The 24,293-nt window shown below is 41.5% G+C and overlaps 1 protein-coding gene across 2 annotated transcripts in view; it reads right to left on the reverse strand.

Moving 5' to 3' along the window:
* The window catches only part of PPIL2 (peptidylprolyl isomerase like 2), a 116,014-nt gene that overhangs the window by 79,815 nt on the left and 11,906 nt on the right, over positions 1-24,293 (reverse strand). For both annotated transcript variants that reach the window (XM_037878449.2, XM_037878448.2), the window contains exons 6-7: positions 7,066-7,117; positions 2,245-2,336 (exon numbers count right to left, since the gene is read on the reverse strand). In XM_037878449.2, coding sequence (XP_037734377.1) covers positions 2,245-2,336; positions 7,066-7,117 — 144 coding nt within the window. The remainder of the gene's footprint in view (positions 1-2,244; positions 2,337-7,065; positions 7,118-24,293) is intronic.

Raw genomic sequence — 24,293 nt, forward strand, 5'->3', positions numbered from 1 at the left:
TGTGCCAGGCAAATGCAAGACATCTTACACCCTTTAAAAATACACAGGATGACATAAACAAATTAGAGACATTCACCTCCAATAGGTGATCACATTGTTTCACTGGGCTCCTTATTAATTTTGGAAAACATATGTATTTCTTTCCTAACCATTTGACTCAACAATCTCTAATAAAAAAATATTTTATTTGGGACTCTCTCGCTACATACATTGTTGCTACATGTTTTTAAACCAAATTCCACATAAGAATTTAAAGAAAAGCACAAAAAGAAAATCCTGTCTTCAGTTTTCTAGATTATAGTTAAAATGCACAGAACCACATTTTTATGTGTGGAGCAATATTAATCTCTAATTTAACAGGTGCAATGAAAGTGATTTATAAAATGGGCAGCAGTTTACAGCATAGTAGGAATCAACAAAGAAATACATTGTACTCCTGAACAAATAAAATAATCAAACCAGAATCACCACTACATCAAAGCATGGAAGACACAGCTTTACTTACAAGGAAAGAAACAGATGTACTCACACTCAAGTGCCTCCTCCTACCCAGAACCAAAATAGGTAACATTTTTTCTGCTACTTTAAAAGTCTAGAAATGAATTTACGGCTTATATAACCTAGGAATAAAATTACACTGGAGAGAGTGATGTCTAATGTGAGCAAATCTGTGCAAGTTTTCCCCACACATCTGCTCAGCTGAGGTCTCTTTAACAGGGTATGCAAATTGTGACAAAATGGGTAGCAGTTCTACTATATGGGCAAGCATCAGTTAAGGACTAGGCTGCTAAATCATTTTTACTTGTAATCAAAACAAACTAGTATCCATGTTTCCAGACGAGAATAGCAAGTATTCTAACCCAGTCTCATCTGTTCCCCTAATTAGAGATTTTAAAACATGCAATGCCATTTAGAATTGGGAGAACATATTGGGGTGGGGGGTTTTTTGGTGAATTTAGCCCCTTTTCTTGTTTGCAATTGTCCAAACTGATTTTTTTTTTATTTGAAATTTCAGTATTTCAAACAGTTTGATGTCTGTTTTGTGTGAACAAATTCCAGCCTGTGGACTGTTCACAAATGTTCACTGCATGTATTTCTTACAACAGGGGTTCTCAATCAGGGATACGTGTACTACTGGGGGTACACAGAGGTCTTCTAGAGGGTACATGAACTCATCTAGATATTTGCCTAGTTTTACAACAGGCTACATAAAAAGCCTAGCAAAGTCAGCATAAACTAAAATTTAATACAGATAAAATGAGAAAGTAAGGAATTTTTCAGTACTAGTGTGCTGTGACACTTGTACTTTTTGTGTCTGATTTTGTAAGCAAGTAGTTTTTAAGTTAGGTGAAAGTTAGGGCATGCAAGACAAATCAGACTCCTGAAAGGGGTACAGTAGTCTGGAAATGCTGAGACCCACGGTATTACAATACTGGATAGTCAAGCTGTATACATGCTCACCCAAAGGTTTGAAACTGATTGTATTGCGAGGTTTGTATGAACAAACCTTTGTTCGCACAAATGTTCACAGAACGTGAATAAAAAGTTGAGAAATGCAGTTCAAGTGAAGCGCTCAAATGTCCACTAATAAGTTATCTATTTTTCTCCAAGTCTAGTTAAAATATTCTTGCTTACTAAAGAAAATTAGAAGCAGGCAATCTGCCCTTTGTGCATGGATATGTACTAGAAAGAAATGTTGTTGGCTGCACAGAAGAGTTGTTTGTTCATTCAACTGAAAATGAATCAGGAGTGTGACAGTGAGTCAGGAGTTAAACATTCTGGCCTACAACTCTCTCTCGGGCTCAGCTACATGCAGCTTACTCAAATGACAGGCTTTAAAAGTAATATGCATCTTAAATCATTCGGAATGTCCATAAGGGGTGAAATTCATCCTTGTGAAAAAGCCAAGGGCCTCAGCTCCATTTCAGACCTATTTTGAACACCTAAATGGAACCTCAGTGGTGTATAGGCCTCTTGTTGGCCCTAGGCACAGGGGTCTATTCCACCCTATTGGAGATAGCGTGGCACAGAGCAGGGAACTAGAATTACCTGGATTCTATTCCCCATGCTGCTCCTAGTTTGCTGCATGACCTTAGGGAAGCCTCTTCACTTCTATGTGCCTCAGCTTCCCTGTCTGCAACACAGGGACAACACTTACCCATCTCTGTAAAGCTCTTTGAGAGCCTTGAACGAAAGATGCTACAAGTGTAAACCATTAACACTGAAATGCAATGGCGAGCCTACCTCATAAGCAAACACATTTCCAGTCGTCTTGATAGCCACTATATGGGAGTTATTGGTGAAGACAGTGAAGAGCACTGGACAATGGTATTTACCTGTGGGGGAGGAGGGGAGAAAAACAAAAAACAAATTCTGCATGAGTTTCTTATGGTTGTTTAGACAAATGGAATGGTTGCTTTAGTTGCCTTTGTGAAGAATATTTACATTCTTTCTATAAAACAAATGCATTTTTCATGTTCAGTGTGCAATTTATGGTCTTTTTAATTCATGCTTTGTTTCTCTAGTACTTGGGGGTGGGTGAGGTAGAATGACACCTAAAAGTATTATAAATCAAGAGAGAAAAATGGGTCTTTGAAGTCCACCATCCAGTAGCCAGCAATATAGCACGTCACATAATGGGGCTGGTGTCTACTCAGTATCACAATATAAATATCGTAATAACCAAGACACTCTTGTTGAGTGTAACTTCTCACTACCCCCACCACCCTGTTTTCAGCCTCGTTCTCAGGAACATATCTTGGTTTATATCCAGCAGAGGTTCAGATGAGATGGTGCCCTTTGCAGGTTCTGCTGGTAAGAAAAGGCAGCACTTCGTATTCAATCTCAGTAAACAGAATTCCATTAAACCTAAGCACACGCTTTTCAATAAAGAACCTGGCTTCAGCTCAAATTGAGCTGTAAATTTTCCTAAGAGGGTCAGCATAAATATTAAACACATCTTACATAAAGATAGTGATGAAAGCCAACGGATCAAGAAAATGTATGGATAAACTTGGCAGAAAGCAATTGGAAGATTATTATTAATTCTTGATCAGTTTGCTAGATTGGGAATTCGGAAACAGCTTTGGCTCATTTGATTCTTTTCCTACTAATTACAATCTGATCAATCAAAAACAGCAGGGAGAACTGAGTAAAGATAGCTCAAAGCACTACCAAGACAGGACAGGGAAGCTCCTACAGATATCACCCACTAGAGTCACCCAGAGATAGTGCTCCAATCTCAGACTTGTAAAAGCAAGGATAAGAAATTTTGGGAATTTTTTATTTATTAATCTACCCAAAACTGAAGGAAAGTTATCCACTTTATGAGAATGTGTAAGCTTCAGAGGCAAATTTAGAAGGTGTTTTATGACAGGGGCGGCAGTACTTTGTCCCACTGAGGGACATACATGCAAGCTACCTAGAGCCTGAGGCCTGCCCCCAGTTGCCTAAAATAAAGGAAACTGCAGCTGCTTTAATCTTTAATACAGAGGAGCACTCCATGAAGACAGTGCTCCATCTTGATCTGAATGGAAGATGCTCAGATAAAGACAGAGCATTACATGGCTTTTCCTGTAACCACTCCTCACCCGACTTTCTATATGAAAGAGGAGAACAGACACCTGGGCATGTGTTAAAATTCCATGAGCCATGTTTTAAGAAATGCCTGCTGTTAGACAGAAATAAAGATCAAGTCTCTTCCTTTCATATTGCAGCCTTTTACTTCATCCAGCACCACCCAATGGGCTCTTCTTAAAAAAAGGCTGTTTGGAAAGTTCACGGCTACCGTAAACTCGCCTGTGCTATTATTTGTACAGTATTAGTGCCTGTGCCCCCCAGCTGTGGAGCAGGACCCCACTGTGTTAGCACTGTACTAACACAGAACAAGAACACGATCCCTGCCCCAAAGTGCATCAGCCTGCTAGCACGCACTCTGGCACTTGTGCACCGATGATACAGCTAGCTACATATATCCCACAGTAGTGCCAGGTGCTTCCCCCCACCCACCCATTCCACCAGTCTTGGCTAGCAGCCTGCACTTCAGTATACATTTGCCAGTTCACCCACAACCTCAGGAGAGAAGAGTTAACTGAAAGCGACTAGTCTTTCCCTTGCAGATGGCAAGGACTCTCTCACCCATGGCAGCTCACGATGTAGTTCATGTACAATGAGTTGCTCTGACACGAGAGCATTTCACAGTAGATAAGACTCTTTTCCTCTGAGTATAACTGGTTCTGAAGAGCAACCCCATCATATTTATTAGTTTCAGTTCCTGCTACCATAAGCAAATTCTCCCTCCTGACCAGCAATGTCAGGAGTGAAATTGCAATCAGTCCACAGCATTTGGTTGGTTACTAAGAATTGGTTACTGAATCTCCAAGCCACATGTAAACTCTTAGCAGTTTTCCCCAAAGCCAATACACTGTTAAAGCTGAGAATTTATTCCTCCTCCAAAAGAAGGGACATTACTTTAGTTACAAATTTACACTCTAAAAAGTGAGGAAATTCTACTATACGGTTCCAGCTCCAGCCTTAATGCCCCATAACCTCATGTTCTCCCTTCCACACACAGATCAGAGACCTCCCTTTGCTCTTACCACTCTCTCATTCAGAATGAAACATTCCCCAAACTGCCCGCCCCCTCTAGCAACCATCCCCTACCCTAAAAGATTTTGTTGTTAATAGTCACACCAAACAACATCTTCAAGAGATACTAGTGATTTACCTGAGACACCATATAAAGGGACCTGGTTGGCACAAAGTGCACTCTCTGAAAATCAGGCCTCTTTAGGGTCTCTCAGGTTGGGCACCCAAACACTGAAGCACGCAAAATCACCAGTCCTTTTTTGAAAAGCTGGGTCCCTATCGCCAACCTCCTTTTCTGGGGAAAATCAGACGGTGGAGCTAACCAGGCTCCAATATCCGACCCATTCCAGCATGCCTGACTTCTTACAATCAGGCTGAGGCACGGCATGGGAACAATTTTGGTGACAGTGATGGACCACCTCAGATAGCCCGGGACAGAGACACACACACCTACTAGAAGGGGAGCTCTTCTTCATTAGTCTAGGATGAAGAGCCTAACCCTAAATCCTATGCCTTTTTAGTTATACCCCTACTCCTGATGTATGATGCACATTATTATATACCCTGGACCCCTGAGAATGTTCTAATCTTTGCCTGCACAAGCTAATTCATCTGAAAAAGGTTAAAGAATTACAATATTCATAACGAGGTTTAGAAACAAACTATGTTCCAACATGTCTCATGTACTTTGCCCCTGGAGGAATGCATTCATTTCAAGGATGACTTTTTGAAAGCAATCTTACTGAACTATGGGAGAGCAAAAAACGGTGAGAACGCCTTTAAAAACACACCTTTTTCCTCCCACACTTTACTCTTTGGCCTGCAAGTCTTGTAATATTTACATTAAAAATTCACCTTTGGGTTGAGATTAAGCATAAAATATTGCAGCCCAAAGGATACTGTTTTGCAAAAAGTTGTAAGTGGAGAAAAATCAGAGTTCATGATGAAATGGCTCCTTTATACTTAAGAGTCTCTATTATGACGCCTTAATATTCTAAGCTTGTCATTTTAGTTGAGCTAATCCCACTTGAGTTAACGGTAGCTGTATAGCTAAATGCCCCGAATCGTCAACTGAAAATATAACGGCCAGGATTTCCAAACGTGACCTCCATTTTGGCGTGTCCAACTTGAGATCCCCAAAAGCTGCCTGATTTTCAGAAAGTACTGAGCTGGAGCTATAGTAAGTTGTGCACCGAAAAATTGCTATTCGTTTTTTTAAAACCTTTATCAATTTGTTGATGTCTTACCGATTATGACAATGTTGTAAAGGCATTAAGATTTCTCATTTGAATGCAGAACGCTAAAGAAATGTGTTACCAATCATAGAACTCTTATGACAGACAGTGTGGTCTAGTGGATTTAGCTAAGGATTTAGGAGATACAAACTTCTAAATTCTAATCCCATCTCTAATGCCTAGAGCCCTTCTTGCCTACATTTTCCCCTCAGGAAAGAGATTATGATCATTATCTGCTTCAGAGGTTTCATAAATTAATGGTTGTAAAGTTATTAGAACATATAACATGCAAAGTATTATTAATCAATCTATAATTGTCTCCCTTATCTTATTGGTGGTCCTGGATTGATCCTTGATTTTACGTCTCTAAACCAGCAGAAGCATAATCACAGGCTCTTCTCTAACAGGTTGTTATTCAGAAGACGCCATGAACAAGTTCCTCAGAAAACAATTATCCTGAGTTGTCAAATGATTTATTGAGCATTTTGCCCCCAATTTTACCAGTGTCTTCAAAATGGAGTTCAAATCATGGAAGACTGATAAGGAGGATCAGTGAGGTCTGCTGAGTCACAACACCCCCTGGACTTACAATGATTTCCATCAACTTCTACATGAGGGTCTCCCTTTCCCACAATGTTACTATATCCTTAGTGAACGTAGCATCTCCCTTTCCCTTGGTCTTTTAAAAGCCAGAGACTATTCCACTGAATTGATTGGGAAGCTGGGGAATAAGTAGCATGGGAAAATTAACATCTTTTCCAGGCTAATGTGCTTCTAATTCTGCTGTGACATAACACTGCAACATTAATGAAGACTTTATTCTTTTATATTCTGTTGCACATTATCTCAAGATACTAAAGGAAGCCAGAGCGAAGGGTTAAGGTACAGGCTCAGATTCCTGTAGTAAATTGGCTATAGTAGTTATGGGTATCGGTTAAAGATAACACACCATGTAATTTCATCCTTCCAGAAACACTTACTCTCATCATGTAGTACCTTACTCGGCAAGCAGTCACAAAATGAAATGGGATTACTTTCAGAAATAGAAACTACTCAATGGAAGGGTGACAGAAATGGGGCCTTAATGAAGAACATGTTGATTCCAACAGTGACAGGCTCAAAAATAAAATTATGGATCCTACATGGAAGGTAACACAAGTTATTTTAGTACATGAACCTATAGCTATAAAATAATCCTGGTTTGTAAAAGCGTTCAGAAAAAATAAAGAATGCACCAACTCACCTTCATTGTTTTTAGCGAAGTTTAGTTTGACAAGAGATTTGGCATCTAGTTTCTAAGGGATACAATAAAATATGGAAAAATTAATCACTGCTAACACTGACCTCAGAAATAAAATAATACCATGGCATTAATGAAGCTTGTTATTATTACACTGACTGCATCCTCATCAATAATAAACCACCTGTTATATTATCACAGTAACTCTGGAAATGAAAGTGGATAGAGCCAATCCCCAGAAATCATATTTAGGGAACTTGAGAACAGGGAAACACATTACAGTATTGTAGCTTGATACAGTATTGTCCTAATACAAATGTAATAAACCTGAGATGAAATAGTTCAATTTATATTTTGCCTCAGCACAAATTAAAAAGGGGGTCAGCATGAAAAGATGAAAGGCAATAACTTGCAGCAAATACATTATATTGAAAGCTATTCTTGTTGATTAAAAGTGACAACTCTGAAAGGCATTTCTGCTGGAGGGCGTAAAGCAAGCAAACTATTTTTGTGATTACATTTATTATTATGTGACTAAAGTAACTATCGTTTATCTTTTGCTTTAACAGACTATATGTCAGCCCACATACTAACTAGCAAAACATCAGAAGTAATGAAGAATGGTGATCTGAACTCTTGGGAAATGTATACTTTTGATCGTTACGAATTTTTAATACAGCTGATACTGTAGCAAGGGTTCCATGGATTTTATGACTGAGAATTAGAGTTAAGTGGAAGATTAAGTTGGCCTACTAGAACTAATTAAATTACATTTAGTTTTTTCTCACCTGAATAGAGAGTGCTTTGACAGGGAGTCTCTCAGGCCCTGATCCTGCAATTTGATCTTTGCAGGCAGGCCACAGCAAAGTCCTATTGAAATCAACAGGGCTCTGCATGAGCATAGAGATCCTCCAGCACAGACCCCATTTATTTGAATAGGACAGAAGTAAGTGTTTGATCATCAGACCTTAGTGCCCAATCCTGTAGCTGAGTGCCTTCCTTTTTCAGGTGCAGCGCACCCTCAACTACCATTGACTTCAATGGTCTGAGGGCACCTCATAGGATCAGGCCCTTACAACCCTAAGAATTTACGTAAGAATGGCTATTGGTAATGCAAGTAAAACTAAAATGGCCACCTTCCGAAACTCGCAGTATCAAGCCTACCAATACAATGTATCATGATGGACCACAGGTTTGTAAGCTGAGTCAGGACCTCAGAAATAACAACAATAAAAAAGCCTAGTCTGAGGAACATACAGGCCGCCAGAAAAATTTAGTCACTGCCAGATTTCCTGCGAGGAGCTCCTACAACAAAGGCCTTTTAAAAGACAACTAGTCCTGCTTTCAGACAATCAATTAATCAACAAATAAAGGAGGCAGAGAGCTATATTCCTCTTTGTATCCCTAGACAGGTCTCTACTCATTACTGTTTGTAGATCTGCATAAGCTTTGTGCAAAGACTTGTTGGCTCAATTTTGATGGCACATAGTGGTTACATAAAAAGTCACACGACCACATTTTGTGTGTCTAATCAAGACTTATGTTCCTTGATCAGAAAACTACAAGATATGACAGCTGGCTCATTCTTCTATGACAGCTGGGCTTTTTTTTAAATACGAGGCTGCCTCTCAAATTGTTTTGTCAAGTCGCAGCATTAATTAGCTGCCACAAAGGTAACCATCTGCCTAGTTTACTACCAAGAGGAACAAGGGAAAAAAATGGGAGAGAGAATGAACATGCTAGTTTGTTAGCGTTGTCTCCGGCCCAGTAATTAGAGGATGCAAGTCCAATATGGTGGTTCTTCTGTTGTGGTTCTCAGGCGAGACAGACACCATCTGCAGGAAGGCGTAGTAACGGCAATGGCAAAGCACTGCATGTCCAATCTAAAGTAGGATTTCTTACTAGGAAAGAAAAATTATTGAGGAAATGGAGGGAGACAATGTAGAGCTGACAATGCTGACAATGTAAACTGCAGAGCTGACAATGTAAACTGATGTGTTTGGATGGCTTTGTCCTGCCTAGAGATATTAACACAAAACATATCCACAAATGCACGCTCAACAAAACAGCCCAAATGTTAAATCTAAGGATGCACTCCTTTAGAGAGACACCACCTCTTGAAATATTGAAAAACCTCAGTTAAGATCAGTTTAAAGAAGACCTAGAAAGAGATGCAGTCTCCCTCTGCTCTCAAAAGAGGAGAGCAGGCCATCTGTGAATAAAGCAAGAAGCTGCAGCTCAAACAGAGGCAGTCCTCAGACAGAGACCCTAGCCATGATTTAGGATCCAAACTGTTGTACTCGACTGCATTTTCTGCTTCCAGCTAGAGTCGAACAGCACTAGCAAAAGTTTTAGCACATTATTTTATTAGTCAAGATGTATTATGTCCTTAGAAGCAGTATCATGGCCTCAGGCTCCTATCCAGTATCCCAGGAGATAGTACTGTGCCACAGGTCACATCTTTTGGACGAGAGCGAGTAAACAATTTATTTCTAGATAAAATGGCTCATGTTGCAAGGCCTAATGTCAGCATCCAAAAATAATATGGGCCAACACCTCACAACTGATAGCATTCATAGGTAATGTGAATCTGTAATATAAAGACAAAAAGATGTGACTGACTGAACATAGCCAGCTGATCAGTATGTGCTACATTACAAAGAAATCTCAGAATCAGGAAGAGGCTAATTCACACTCATGTTATATATTAACTACACAAAAACTACATTAAAAGAATATTGTTACAGTGGGCAACTCAAGCTCTCGAAGAAGTTAGAAAAATGCCAGAATTAAGTTTGCTTATTCACTGGTTCTCAGTTCCAGTCTCCTCCCAACAAGATTCCTTATCCGATTTCAGTTCCCCACTCCATCTACTGGCTTCTAGTCTTCCCCCCATCTCCCTCCAACTCCTAGTTTCCTTGCCCAATCATTCCCAGTCTCCACACATGCCAACTCCCAGTTTCCCCTACCTGCCCTCACCACCCTTCAGTCGCAGTGACTGCCCCCCATACTCCTTGTCCCAATCTGCTCTAACCACTTCTGCATTCAAATCAGGTAGCTTCCTCCTCCACATTGCCTGGGCCCAGCAGGGGAGGCACTCAGAGCATAGAAGAGAGTGCCTCTGCTCTCAGTTGAGATGCTAGCACCTGATGTAGCCTTCAGCAACCCAGACCAGAAATTTCAGAGGAAGTCTGGCTCAGCTCTGGGCTGGAGCACTTGCAGCACGGACAGAATCTTCAGGAAATTCAGCCCCTAAAATCTACGGAGTCTTTATAGAGCATGTTCAAAATTGCAAAGGCTTAAAACTTGGCCAGATTTGGGTGGCTTTTCATTGGGAAGGCAAAAGGCACATGCTTGACACAAAGGCCACCCTCTGGCAAATGTCAAGTCCCTGCTCCAAAGCCTAGGGGCAGTACAGCTGTCCAAAGAAAAAGTCACCAGAATTTTTTTTTTGTTTTTAAATAAGGGCAAAAACAACATTTTCTCCTAATTTCTTGGATACAGCTGAGCTCATTTTGGCTGAAGCCCCTATAAAATGAAATTCAGCCTGAGGCAAATACCTGGCAGGGAACATTTCAAACCAAATGATTAAAGTTTCGGAAAGTTATAAACAACTGTAAAAAAGGGTCTTGTAATGGGAAGTGTTGGGCAACCTTAACAGGCAGTGCTACCGCCTCGCCTATATTTGTGTGTATGTGTAAGGACACACAGGGTATGTTTACATTGCACAGTAAACCCGGGAGTGAGTGACCCATGCCTGCAAACCTGCTCTTTCCAAGCTTGAGCTTGGGTGTCCACAACACATTGCTACGCCTCAGACCTTTGCTGATGTGTCCTCAGTGCGCTACAGATACAAGTCAGGCATGGTTGGTTCTGGGGGAGTATCCCAGGGTTCTTAGCACCCTTGCTAGCCATAGATGCTCTAGGGCATTATTCATAGCATACTGAGGGAGTCTGCCCATCCAGTGGCCGTTGACCAGAGGTGCTCTGGCCCCACTCTGTGGAGGGGTCTTTGGGTGGGAGGTGCTGGGCATAGAGGTCTGTGGGGGGGTGCTGTGGTACTCAACCTGTGGCCCAGGTAACACGTTCTGGGCCGCATAGGCAGCCCCCAATGATCAGTAGGTTGAGAGCCACTGCTCTAGCACCAGTGGAAGACTCTTTCCCACCACACACAAACACAATTCTCACTCTCTCTAAATGAAAGCAATACTAGAGTTCAGACGGGTGCGTCCGTCCGAGTACACAGGAACCAACTGGGATTAACACTTAAGGTCTGTTAATCATTGGTAGCACAGAGAGTGTTTAACCTTTCTCAAAAGTATAGAAATCAGTTTTTTTTTTATGCCTAAAGTGTACGCAGTGCTTGGCCTCTCCTTCACCCCAAGTACTCTATGTACAAGTGGTGTATGATCCCTTAAAACGTGGGGCCAGTACAATGCAACAATATGAGAAACCCAGAACAAAGTTGTGTGCTTGGCATTTCACTGACCGGTCTAGTGGAGCTCAGGCATTTCAGAGGTTATGTCTACACAGCATTCTGGACTGAACAGGAGCAAGCCTCCCAGCCCAGTTGACAAATTCAGCCTAGCAGGGCTTGTGCTAATGCTCTAGAAGTAGCTGAATAGAGAGTGCTTTGAAGGTGCTGCTTGGGCTGGAGCTCGGGCTGTGTAGACATACCTTAAGGGTACACCTATACGGCAATAAAAGACCAGCTGCACGGTGGTAGCTGGCCCGGGTCAGCTGACTCGGACTCGCAGGGCTTGGGCTGCAGGGCACAACGTTGCAGTGTAGATGTTTGGGCTAGGGCTGGAGCCCAAGCCCTGAACCCTCCCCGTGAACCTGAGCACCTACACTGCAATTCTCAGCCCCACAGCACAAGCTCTGCGAGCTTTGAGTTAATTGCCCCAGGTTCTGAAACTTGGTACCAGGAGTTTGTTATTGCAATGTAGATGTACCCTAAGAGGCATCACACACAGGCTCAGGTGACAATGACTTTGCACTCAAGTGTTGCCTGCTGTCTGAGCCATGAGGCAACTTCCTGTTACCCACAGGAGGCATTTGTACTAACTGTTTAGATTTAGAAGGTGGGGAGGAGACAAGGCTGTAAACAGACATATATAGGAGGGCTGGGGTTATGTTGTGGGCAAAACACCAGTTTTTGTTTTCAAAAGTCTATTAACTAATCATCTCCTTTTCCCTCTGCATGTAGCAAAGGCCAGGCTCGTTACATAAAGCAGGCTTTTCAAACCTCAAAGCCTGAAAGCTCTAAGGGTTGCTGGACAAGGGCCCAATGCCTAAAAGGGGGTTCTGGCCTGAGAAAGTGTTTGCAGGATCAGGTCCTCTGTTTATAAACTCTGAGCAAGGAAAAGTTATGGAGGGGAAGTCCAGCCAGAAAGGCAGTATTTCCAGTATGTTGGCTTTTTAAAGATCTGCATGTGTCCCACTGAAAATTATGAAAGGAAACTCTTTTTAGACATAATTTGGATCCTATAGCATATTTTCTGCATTTTTAATTCTCATAATCTTTATTTTATTTGAAAACAGTATAGTCTGTTCTAAGGGTTAAATGTGTTATACTTATTCAGCACCAAAAGTCAAAGCCTCCTATTTTCGATAGCACAATTTGTTGCTGTGGAAATTATCATTATGCCACAGGCAGAGGACTTAGACTTCAGATGGAGAAGCTGTAGCAACAGCAGATGAGCTCTTAAAGGGGGAAAAATACTTGTTTTTCATGCATATATTATCAGGAATAAAGCACAAGAGAGAACTGAAGTGCAAAATATATGGTGGAGGAGCAAAACTGTTTCTAAAACTAATATTCTTCAAAGATTACTGTCAAGTCTCAGTAACTCTTCAATGAAAATAGAATTCAGGAAAGAAAAAGCAAAGTTTAATAAAAAGGCACAATCTGTTTGAAATTTTAAATTTATCACCAAATCTCGCATCCAAGATTAAATTTATGCCATAAACATTTTCCCAGGCAGAAATAAAAGCTAGTATTCTTTTAAGGATACTTTTATGTATTAGTACTGGAAAGCAGGGTTAAGACACAATATCAGCTGTTAAACAACGAGGATTGGAAAAACTATTTGAGCTTTCCCCTCAGCAGATTCCCTCCCTTTTTGAGACACACTTCCAACAAAGCCAGTCAGGCTACTTTTGGCCATGACCTACTTTCTAGCAAGCATTAACAAGCCCCACCACAGAGTTTTCTCTAGTCTGTCAGCTGACACAATCCATTCCTCCTGGGATGTGGAAGGGCAGCTTTTGGATGAAGCATGCTGATTGTTTAAAATTAAAATGACCCTTTGTCACTGATGCGTGTGAATCATGAAGATATAACCTATAATCCCTGCACATCAATTAGTTACACACTCTGAATCCCTTTGGTCCATGTCAACATGTTCTTCATTCCCCTGTTAAAGACTTGTTGCTAATGAGATTTTGACTCTGTTGGATACATACCAGTCTGAAAAACAATCAAAACAGACTCATTTTGTTCTTCAACCTCTCATGGATAGTGATGGTGGGGAGCAGCAAGAGTTTTACTTACTAAATGCAGAGCTTTCCAGATTCCTTAACTGAGTTAATGTTAAAAAATGTTAGTCACCTAGTAATCAGAAGCTCTACCTAATAGCCTATGGCAGGCAGGGACAAGAACAGGGAGTGATGCCATCATGGATAAAAATCTCTGCAAATTTAACTATGATGGCAAGATGAAGAGTCAGAATCATCAGACCCTGAACTGGTCAGCCACAGACAAATCCTGTAGCATAATGGACAAGGCGCAGTAGTGAAGAGACTTTGGCCCTACTGTATGCTGAGAACCACCAAAATGGGATACTACAGATGGGAAAAAAAGCAGGTACAAAAGATAAAAATGGATGTGTGTCTTACATACCCATTGCTGAATTTCTGCCTGCATCTATACTTACACTTCAGGTTCTTTTAGAAATCACAAACCTATTGTTCTTAGTTTCCCACCTTTGAACTTCGAGAACCAACCGCACCACTTTTCCAGTCACTGGACATTCAAGAAAAATGCAGATGACGTTGCTTGGCTGTTTCAGTTTTAATTGCAGAGCAGCAGGCATATTGAGTACTACTTAACATTTTAAAGTGAATTTAATGCTGGTGAAAGATGCCACACTGACAGCCTTGGAGACAAAGTCTTTAGTGAGTGCATGCAACAGATATGCTGTGGGAAATAGAAGTGCAAGCCTAACCCCAGTTAAGATTGACCAGTATGCCTCAATGCTGCCTTGGAGGTACCTGGTCTAGGGGTGAGAAGATAGTTCAGTCACCAGATCCATTCCAGCTACAGCTACTCAGCTGAGACTCCTAGCATGACTGCCAGCCGTGATGGTATTTTATCACATGGACAATTGTCCATTCAGAGCTAGACCAATACCATCAATTCATTCCACAGGTCAAAAAACAGCTTTTAGTTGATAATGACTTTCATTCACTACAAAGTAGATCCAGACTTGGGCTGATAGCTTGGAAGTGAAAAGGGGCATCTCTCATTAGCCACTTCCAGGCCATTATGTCCCAACAGTAAATATTTAATTAAACTGACACTCCACATTAGTCAGAGTCCTGCCTCTAGGATTGCAGAGATTTGCTTGATGATATAAGCTTGACTCGCAGAATCTGGCAACAGCACTGCCATAACAAAGGGAATGTTAATAAAAGATGTATGGAAAGAGAATGAACAGTACAGTAGAACCTCAGAGTTACGAACACCTTGGGAATTGAGGTTGTTCATAACTCTGAAATGTTCGTAACTCTGAACAAAACTTTATGGTTCTTCTTTCAAAAGTTTACAACTGACTTCCTACTGCTTTGAAACTTTACTATGCAGAAGAAAAATGCTGCTTTCCCTTTATTTATTTTTTTTAGTAATTTACATTTAACACAGTAATGTACTGTGTTTGCTTTTTTTTTGGTCTGCTGCCACCTGATTGCATACTTCAGGTTCCAAATGAAGTGTGTGGTTGACTGGTCAGTTCGCAACTGTGGTGTTCGTAACTCTGAGGTTCTACTGTACAATATAAAATATTAGACCTGCAATTTTAATGCAGTAACCATAGCCAAATCCAACACAGTTCATGGAAAATACAGAAACACAGAAGTACTGGCAAAAAGAAAAGGAGTACTTGTGGCACCTTAGAGACTAACCAATTTATTTGAGCGTAAGCTTTCGTGAGCTACAGCTCACTTCATCGGACGCATACTGTGGAAACTGCAGAAGACATTATATACACAAAAAGAAAAGGAGGACTTGTGGCACCTTAGAGACTAACCAATTTAAATTGGTTAGTCTCTAAGGTGCCACAAGTCCTCCTTTTCTTTTTGCGAATACAGACTAACACGGCTGTTACTCTGAAACCTGTCATTATATACACAGAGACCATGAAACAATACCTCCTCCCACCCCACTCTCTTGCTGGTAATAGCTTATTTAAAGTGATCACTCTCCTTACAATGTGTACAATAATCAAGCTGGGCCATTTCCAGCACAAAGAGTGAGTTTGTGTGGGGGGGGGTGGAGGGTGAGAAAACCTGGATTTGTGCTGGAAATGGCCCAACTTGATTATCATACACATTGTAAGGAGAGTGATCACTTTAGATAAGCTATTACCAGCAGGAGAGTGGGGTGGGAGGAGGTATTGTTTCATGGTCTCTGTGTATATAATGTCTTCTGCAGTTTCCACAGTATGCATCCGATGAAGTGAGCTGTAGCTCACGAAAGCTTATGCTCAAACAAATTGGTTAGTCTCTAAGGTGCCACAAGTCCTCCTTTTCTTTTTGCAAATACAGACTAACACGGCTGTTACTCTGAAACAGAAGTACTGAAAAGCCGTAAGTCTCAAATTTTGTCTGGACAGGAGAAGATCTGTAGGGAGCCTCATACTGAATCTCATCTAAGGCTACAACGTTTCATGGGTTCCAAGTGTCACAAACACAAAAATGCATCTAATGTACCCCATCTTCCACCAAAACAAGAAGTGTGTGTGTTTGTGTGTGTGGGGGGGGGTAGCTCACGAAAGCTTATGCTCAAATAAATTGGTCTGTCTCTAAGGTGCCACTAGTACTCCTTTTCTATTTATGAGTGCGTGTCCAGAGGTAGTCTACTGAATAGCAAAACTACCTGTCATTCCCCAGATCCAGAGGACCAGGAAGGTACAGCAGCTTAATCAGCACCTTGCTGTGCTTTTTTAATTAGCCTTCCTGTTCACTGTAAATTTAAATAATAAAGTGTTTTTCAGAGTTTTACCTTTTGGCTGCGTCACAAGGAACCAAATATGACTTTTTAAAACAGATACACTCAGGCAAGCTACAGGTGTGTCACCACCTGTAATATATACACCTAGAGAAAGGAAAAACAACCTACAGGTAACTGATCCATGTCCATTACGAGAAGTGAGAGTGGGGAGGAAGGAGGGCAGGGAGAGAAAAAACTATATATATATATTAAAAAAACAAAACAAAACAAAAAAAAGACAATTCTCCAGATAAGGACACAGCCCACTAACCCTGGTAACCAAGTGATCTTATCACTGTCACCTTCATTCCCTCTATCCTCCTGCTCCTTATATTAATTTTCTTTATGACCATAACTCATTATGGCATGTCGAATTTAGATTGTTCTCTGGGCAGAATCTATGTCTGAACATGTTTCTGTGGGGTACCTGGCAAACATATGAGCAGTAGCCAAATAAAATATTAATAGTTTTACTGTACACAAAAAGATGATCTTTTGACACAACTTTAAGAAGAGTAAATAACGGGATCCTGAAAGGAATGCTCAAACCCTTTCATGTTAATACCTGCAAATCTTTTAAACTATGCCTTCAACTGCAGCCGTGAATTCCCCAGAAGCCAAGGTAAGGGGCTGACACGGTATTCAACACATCCATTCAAAGTGTGCAGGTCGCATCTTTTTTTGTTTGTTTATTTAAAGTACAGAGAATGATATATGAGGAAAGATTAACAGAGATTCAGTGCAAAAAAATTGTTATAGTTTTTAATACCTTTGCTCAACCATGAGAAGTTGCAAATCACTATTTCTAACACTATCACAAATAGTGATAAACATACTATCTTTCCCAAACTTGTAGAGCAGTTCTGTGTACTCAAAAGCTTGTCTCTTTCACCAAAAGAAGGTGGTCCAATAAAAGATATTACCTCTCCATCTTCTCATCTACAGCTGGAACTGTCTTATTTTGTGTTTGTATAGCATCTAGAGCAATGCGGGTCCCCCAGACGCTACCACAATACAAATAACAAATATTTAACTGTCAATCTTGCAGTACCTTACCCTTTGGGAAATTTTTTTTTTTTTACAGAGATGTTCAATTTTTAAGCAATTTCTATTAGTTCTGTTTTAACACTGAAGTCTCAAGGCATTTTGTGGCAGTTCAGTTAAGTCTCTTACTGGTATCTTATATGCCACAAACATCAGATATTCAGGGATCAAGACAACCAGAGGCAGGATTAATTCATCCAAAATAATTCCTTAACAGTTGAAGATTTCCTTGTACATGTTGATCCTTGTTGATGCTTTTCCAGTGCCACATTTCAGCTCAGTTCTTTTTCCCCCTGAAGTTGTGATACATGGTGTGCGTTACAAAAGGACTAATAATAAAATGGGATAGCATGCTTTGTGGGGACCGCCTGCGGTTTCAATGAACATAGCAGGGGTCCCAACACTCTTCCGAGAAGATGTGCATGGACATGCTAGCAAAACAAAAGCTGGGCCTTTTGCAACAAAATTAATGTTTAGATTAACATTTAGATTGTTGACTGAGATCTACTAATTTCTGAAGCAAATGAGGCAATAAGGAAAATGTGGTCCAAGCACTACATATTAAATAGTTTATCTTGCTGAAAAGGGCTTCATATGAAACTTGGCACACAGAATAGGCACAAGTTCCTGCAGGTTCATCATCAAGATATTTGATCCAGAGGCCTCTTACCCTCTCCAATTGTAAACATACCTGGAGAGATCTATTCACAGCTCAGTACAGAAACCCCCCCCCCCCCCTCTCTCCTGAAACACTGCTGCAAACACAGGCCATGGGACTACAGTCACCAGTATACCAGAAGGCATTCTCCCTGGCTTATTCTTATCTACGAAAGCATCTCCGCTTCTGGAAATACCCGAAGGGCGAGTTACTGAGAGAAATCAGACAGTTTGGCAATCGTGTCCCAACAGGCACTGGGTAGTATCTTCAAGCAGCCCCAGTACATAATTTTGAACTTCTTTCCTATCCTACACAGACCATGTAGCCAAACAGATAGGCTTATGATCATTCTCCTTTTCTCACTTTTTCTGAAGTACGTGAAAGCCACAGTGTGGCCACATCATACCCAAACCAAATCTCTTTAGGTTAGCTTCCACTAACACAGCTTCCTCATGAAAGGTAATTGTTCTCTACTTTGTAATAAGTTATTCTACACAAAGAGAACCTGTGTATTTTTCTTCACTGAATCTTGTATTAGAACTAAAACAGTCAAAGAAACTCCCTTGTGCCAAGTTTCCGAAGACCCTACTTGGCAAGTTTACCAAAAAAGTAAAAAGGTACACATAGTGTGACATTTCCACCTGCAAAATATTTGAAGACTTAATCAAAAGTTGCACAAGTCACAAACAAAGCCATTCATTTTGGATTCTAGGGCCACAAATGCCCCATCCTCTTCATCAGCATAGATCCTTGAAAAGCGTCCTCCAGAGAAGACCTGAATTTCGGATTATACCTTTGGCTGGGCTTCAGACAGATGAAACCTGAAGCTACCATACTATTGAGAAGTGCTCATCCATTTTCAGGTACCCATAGAGAAAGTATTCCATTGCTAGTGGAAGCTCCTGCTCTCCCACAGGCTGTCAGGGGACATTTTTGATTATTTGGATTTCAAGTCCTATGCTCCAGGTCTTAAGCAAAAAAAGATCCATACTGGGAGGAATGGGCAGCACTGCTGAATTTATCTTGCTAAAGAACAGTATCTGATCAGTGTGATTATATTCCCTAATGATTAGGGGATCCTGGCACAGCAGAAACAGAAAACTAATGTGGAGATAGCCTATGTGTAAGAGGTTCCAAAGGCTCTCCATCTGATAATATTTTCCTTATTACACCATTCACAAAGACTAAGATGAAAAAGCAAAATCATCTTTCATTTAACCAGCAAGGGTACTTGTCATCTTCAGACTCAGGCAAGACATCCATACCATCCAACCCATTAAAAAAAGTTGAATGTCCCTTTAATTTTGATTATCCTTGTCTTATTGTCCAACACTGAGTTCAAAGAGATATGAATGTGGTCCATGCAGCTTATCTATCATAGCTCATTTCTGAAAGATTTAGTCCAATGTTGATTTGAAAGGCAAATGTGGAATCTAACTTCTAGTGAGTTGTAAAAACTGTCACAGATTTGCTGAAGATCTGGCAGCCATTCCTTCAAAACATCAATACACCCTCCTCACAGTTTTTACACCGTGTGGTTTCTTTTACCATAATACTGTAAAACAAGAAGGCAAGAAGAGCCCTATGATATGAGTCAATGCCTAAATCATTTATGATCTAATTTCTTGACTTGGTCTTGTCAATTTTTTTCCATTTCTTTTTCTATGTTCTCAAAATAAACAGATTTTAAAAAACATTGAGATATTTAAAGAAGTTTCACCTTCGTTCTAACTTTTGCATCTTTTCCCAGCAGGATTTCCCCTATTTCAACAGCCAAAAAAAATTTTTTTTAAAAAAGCAATACGTATTTTTTTTTAAACAGAGTGCAATGAATACATCTGCAGACAATGAAGTCAACCTTTTTCATATTGTTTCAATTAACCTGACAAACCAGCCTCTCACATTTAGTGCAACAGTTAATTTCTCTGGGATGGACTGAATTTTAATTACTTGAGCAAAAAAACCCAAAATATGTTTCCATAATAGCCAGAACTAAGGCTTTGTCTACTTTTGTCAGTCAGGGGTGTGGGAAAAAAACCACCCATGACTGACATAAGTTTCACTCACAAAAGTGCCAGTGTGGACAGTGCTATGTCGGCGGGAGACATGCTACTGCCGCTCGTTGGAGGTGGTTTAATTATGCCGACAGGAAAGCTCTCTCCCATCAGTACAGACCAGCTACACAGGAAACCTTACACGTGGCACAGCGGTGCCGCTGTAAGGTCTGTAGTGTAGACATAGCCTAACAAGACACAAGCAATATCCGTTAGCATTTGGAAGAACTATTAAGCCCTTGATAATGGGCAAAGATCTAATTTGTAAAGGGTCTGAGAAGCCAGGGGTGGATTAGGGTTTTGTGAGGCCCCTGGGCCAGAGCAAGTGGGGACCCCTCCCCACCCCTTCTGCCTGCAGTGTGTTTCCCCCCACCCATGATGCTCCTGCAAGGGAAATGGGGTTGGGGCACAGGGGCTTGCCCCACTCCGGCTGGAGCGCAAGGCGCGCAGGTGGAGCCTGGCAAGCCCCCGTGCCTCGACCCTGCTCCCCGACTGGAGCGCCAGGCGGGCAGGCAGAGCAGGGCAAGCCCCCGTGCCCTGACCCTGCTCCCCAGCATGAGTGCCTGTCATGCGGAGCAGGTCAGGGTGCAGGGTTGCCCATTTTTCCAGGGCTCCCCAGTTGGCCTGGGCCCCAGACATGGGCCCCATTGACCCAGTGCCTAATCCACCATTGTAAGAAGTAAATATGAATGAGGGTTTTTTTAAATATATAAATGAATTAAATCAGCTGCAACACTCACACTTTTTAATTAGAGGCTAAAAGGTACTTTGGAAAGTTTTTTCGTGTTAGTTTCACCAGAAATTCATGCTGCTTTGAAAACAATTGATCATCATCAGGAAATGAACAGAGATGGTTCTGCTGGGAACAATTTTTATCCCATTCATGCCCATGGTACAAGTTTCAAAGAAATTAAAGTGCTGAATGTAACAAAGCCAAAACATCCCCCACCAACTCCAAGACTGCACACCACCTGCTCAGCCAGGCATCACATTACTATGTGCACATTGTTCAGCTTTTCTTTCAAACAATGGATTAAAAAGGTACATTGTCAAGGCTCACAGACTTAAAATTGGACCCACCAGCAGTGTTATGATTGAGGAGGCACTAATTGTACTCTCTCTGCAGTCCCACTCTTCTGAGACGGGGCATTGAAGCGTACCACAATCACCTTCTCGATACACTTTTATGAGAGCAGAGCTGACAGGCACAGTGGGAGAAAGCAAGTGTCTGTCTTCCTAGAGAACCCCCTATACCCAGGATTTTTTGTATGGATGCTGAGTCTCTCAGGTTAATATTAGCCACATACTGGAGACATTTCAATCCCTCACCCCACCTATTTATTTTAAGTAAAATATTTTCAAGAGAGTGAGAGACTTAAAAACATCCATCCTTTTAAGCTACGTGAGACTTTTGGCAGACAGAATTAAGAAGTTTATTTTGAATGAGAAAGGTCATTTTCCTACAAGGCGGGGTGGGCGGGGGGGATTCTCAGCCTTTACCCCTCGGCAACCCCATAGCCAACCACCCTTTTCCCCTCCAGTGACTCGACTCCTGCAACTGTTCCTCTTTAGTTGTATGCCTCAGAATCCTTTGTGCTGCTTCATGGAGCTCTTAAGAGGCAGGGCAATAATTGAGGGATCAGGACTTGTCTAAAGTAGGGAAACAAGGGCGGTATTTCAATTGAATTAGCTCAATCAAACTAGCTTAACTCAACTAAAACCTCCACTTAATGCAGTGGGTCCCCAAACTGGGGTCCGCAGAGGAACATTTGAGGGTTCCAGCAGGGTCTGGGCCAGCCTTTGGGAGAGCGGAGAGCAGGCTCCAGGCCAGGCCTGCTCTGGCCCCAGGCCAGGCCTGCTCTGGCCCCGCCCACAGGCTCCCAGCCTGGCCATTGCTCTGCACCTGGCTGCAACCCCGGTTTCTGGCCCCACCTCCAGCCGCAGCCCCAGGCTCCCAGCCCAGCCATGGCTCCAGCCTCAGCCCTCTTACCCCTATCTGCATCCCCTGGGGAGCCACAGCCCTGCTGCCAACCACAGCTCCTGGAGTGTGCAGAAAGGGGGAGGGGTAGCACGATATGAAAATTTTGGGGACCACAGACTGAATGCCTACACAGTTTAACATCTTTAGCTGCATTTTAGCAAGTCGAGTTACAGTTTGGCTATAGGCACTCTGATCGGAGTACAACACAGCCAGCTAACTTGCCTTCAGATGTGCTTGCCTGTATCTTAACAAGCCATCTTTCCTGAAATGTGCTGCCCAGAACTGGACACAATACTCCAGTTGAAGCCTAATCAGCCCAGAGTAGAACGGAAGAATTACTTCTTGTGTCTTGCTTACAACACTCCTGCGAATATATCCCAGAATAATGTGGGACTGTCATACAGAACTGTGTCAAAAGTCTTGCTATAATCAAGATATATCACACTTTCAGAATGGAGAGAGCTAAATAGTAGCGTTCCCTGGGAGTCTGTACTGGGACCAGTACTATTCAACATATTCATAAATGATCTGGAAAAAGGGGTAAACAGGGAGGTGGCAAAATTTGCAGATGATACTGAACTAGTCAAGATAGTTAAGTCCAAAGCAAACTGCGAAGAGCTACAAAGGGATCTCACAAAACTGAGTGACTGGGCAATTAAATGGCAGATGAAATTCAATGTTGATAAATGCAAAGTAATGCACACTGGAAAACATAATCCCAACTATACATATAAAATGATGTATTTTAAATTTAAATTTAAATTTTAAATTAGCTGTTACCACTCAAGAGAGGGATCTGGAGTTGTGGATTAGTGTCTGAAAACATCCACTCAATGTGCAGCGGCATTATCATTAACGGATTGATAAGAAAGAAAAATATCATATTGCCACTATACAAACCCATTGCACACCAACATCTTGAATACTGTGTGCAGATGTAGTCGCCTCATCTCAAAAAAAAAGATATATTGGAATTGGAAAAGGTTCAGAAAAAAGCAACAAAAATGATTAGGGGTATGGAACAGCTTTCCTTTGAGGAGAGATTAATAAGATTGGGACTTTTCAGCTTGGAAAAGAGACGACTAAGGGGGCATATGATAGAGGTCTATAAAATCATGACTGGTGTGGAGAAAGTAAATAAGAAAGTATTGTTTACTTCTTCTCATAACACAAGAACTAGGGGTCACCAAACAAAATTAATAGGCAGCAGGTTTAACACAAACAAAAGGAAGTATTTCTTCGTACAAACACAGTCAACCTGTGGAACTCTTTGCCAGAGGATGTTGTGAAGGACAAGACTACAACAGGGTTAAAAAAAGAATTAGATAAATTCATGGAGGATAAATCCATCAATGGCTATTAGCCAGGATAGGCAGGGATGGTGTCCCTAGCCTCTGTTTGCTAGAAGCTGGGAATGGGCAACAGGGGATGGATCACTTGATGATTCCCTGTTCTGTTCATTCCCTCTAGGGCACCTGGCATTAGCCACTGTCAGAAGCCAGGATACTGGGCTAGATGGACCTCTGATCTGACCCAGTATGACTGTTCTTATGTTCACTGCTCCCCCTCCCCACCCCCAACTAGACCAGTAACACTCTCAACGAAGGAAATTAGGTTGGTTTGGCATGATTTGTTCTTAAATCCACGCTGGCTATTATTTAGAACCCTATTATAGTCTAAAAGCGGCAAAGAGTCCTGTGGCACCTTATAGACTAACAGACTTATTGAAGCATAAGCTTTCATGGGTGACATGCATCCGACGAAGTGGGTATTCACCCACAAAAGCTTATGCTCCAATACGTCTGTTAGTCTATAAGGTGCCACAGGACTCTTTGCCACTTTTACAGATCCAGACTAGCACGGCTACCCCTCTGATACGATTATCCTCTAGTCAGTGGTTTCAACCTGTGATCCGCAGACCCCTGGGGGTCCAGAGACATTGTCTAAAGGATCCGTGAAAGGTTGTTATTGCCACAGAACAGTGGTTTTCAACCTGTAGTCCATGGACCTCTGAGGATCCACAAATTATGTCTGAGATTTCCAATGGGGTCCGCACCTTGTTTTGAAATTTTTTAGAGGTCCACAAATATAGAGAGGTTGAAAACCACTGCTCTAGGTACTTGCAAACTGATTAATAATTTGTTCCAGATTCTTTCTGGGTGTCAAAGTTAGGCTGACTGGTCTATAATTCCCGGAGTCCTCTTTGTTCCCCTTTTTACTGAT

This window comes from Chelonia mydas, chromosome 15 (genome assembly GCF_015237465.2).
Source record: "Chelonia mydas isolate rCheMyd1 chromosome 15, rCheMyd1.pri.v2, whole genome shotgun sequence".
Taxonomy (NCBI): domain Eukaryota; kingdom Metazoa; phylum Chordata; order Testudines; family Cheloniidae; genus Chelonia; species Chelonia mydas.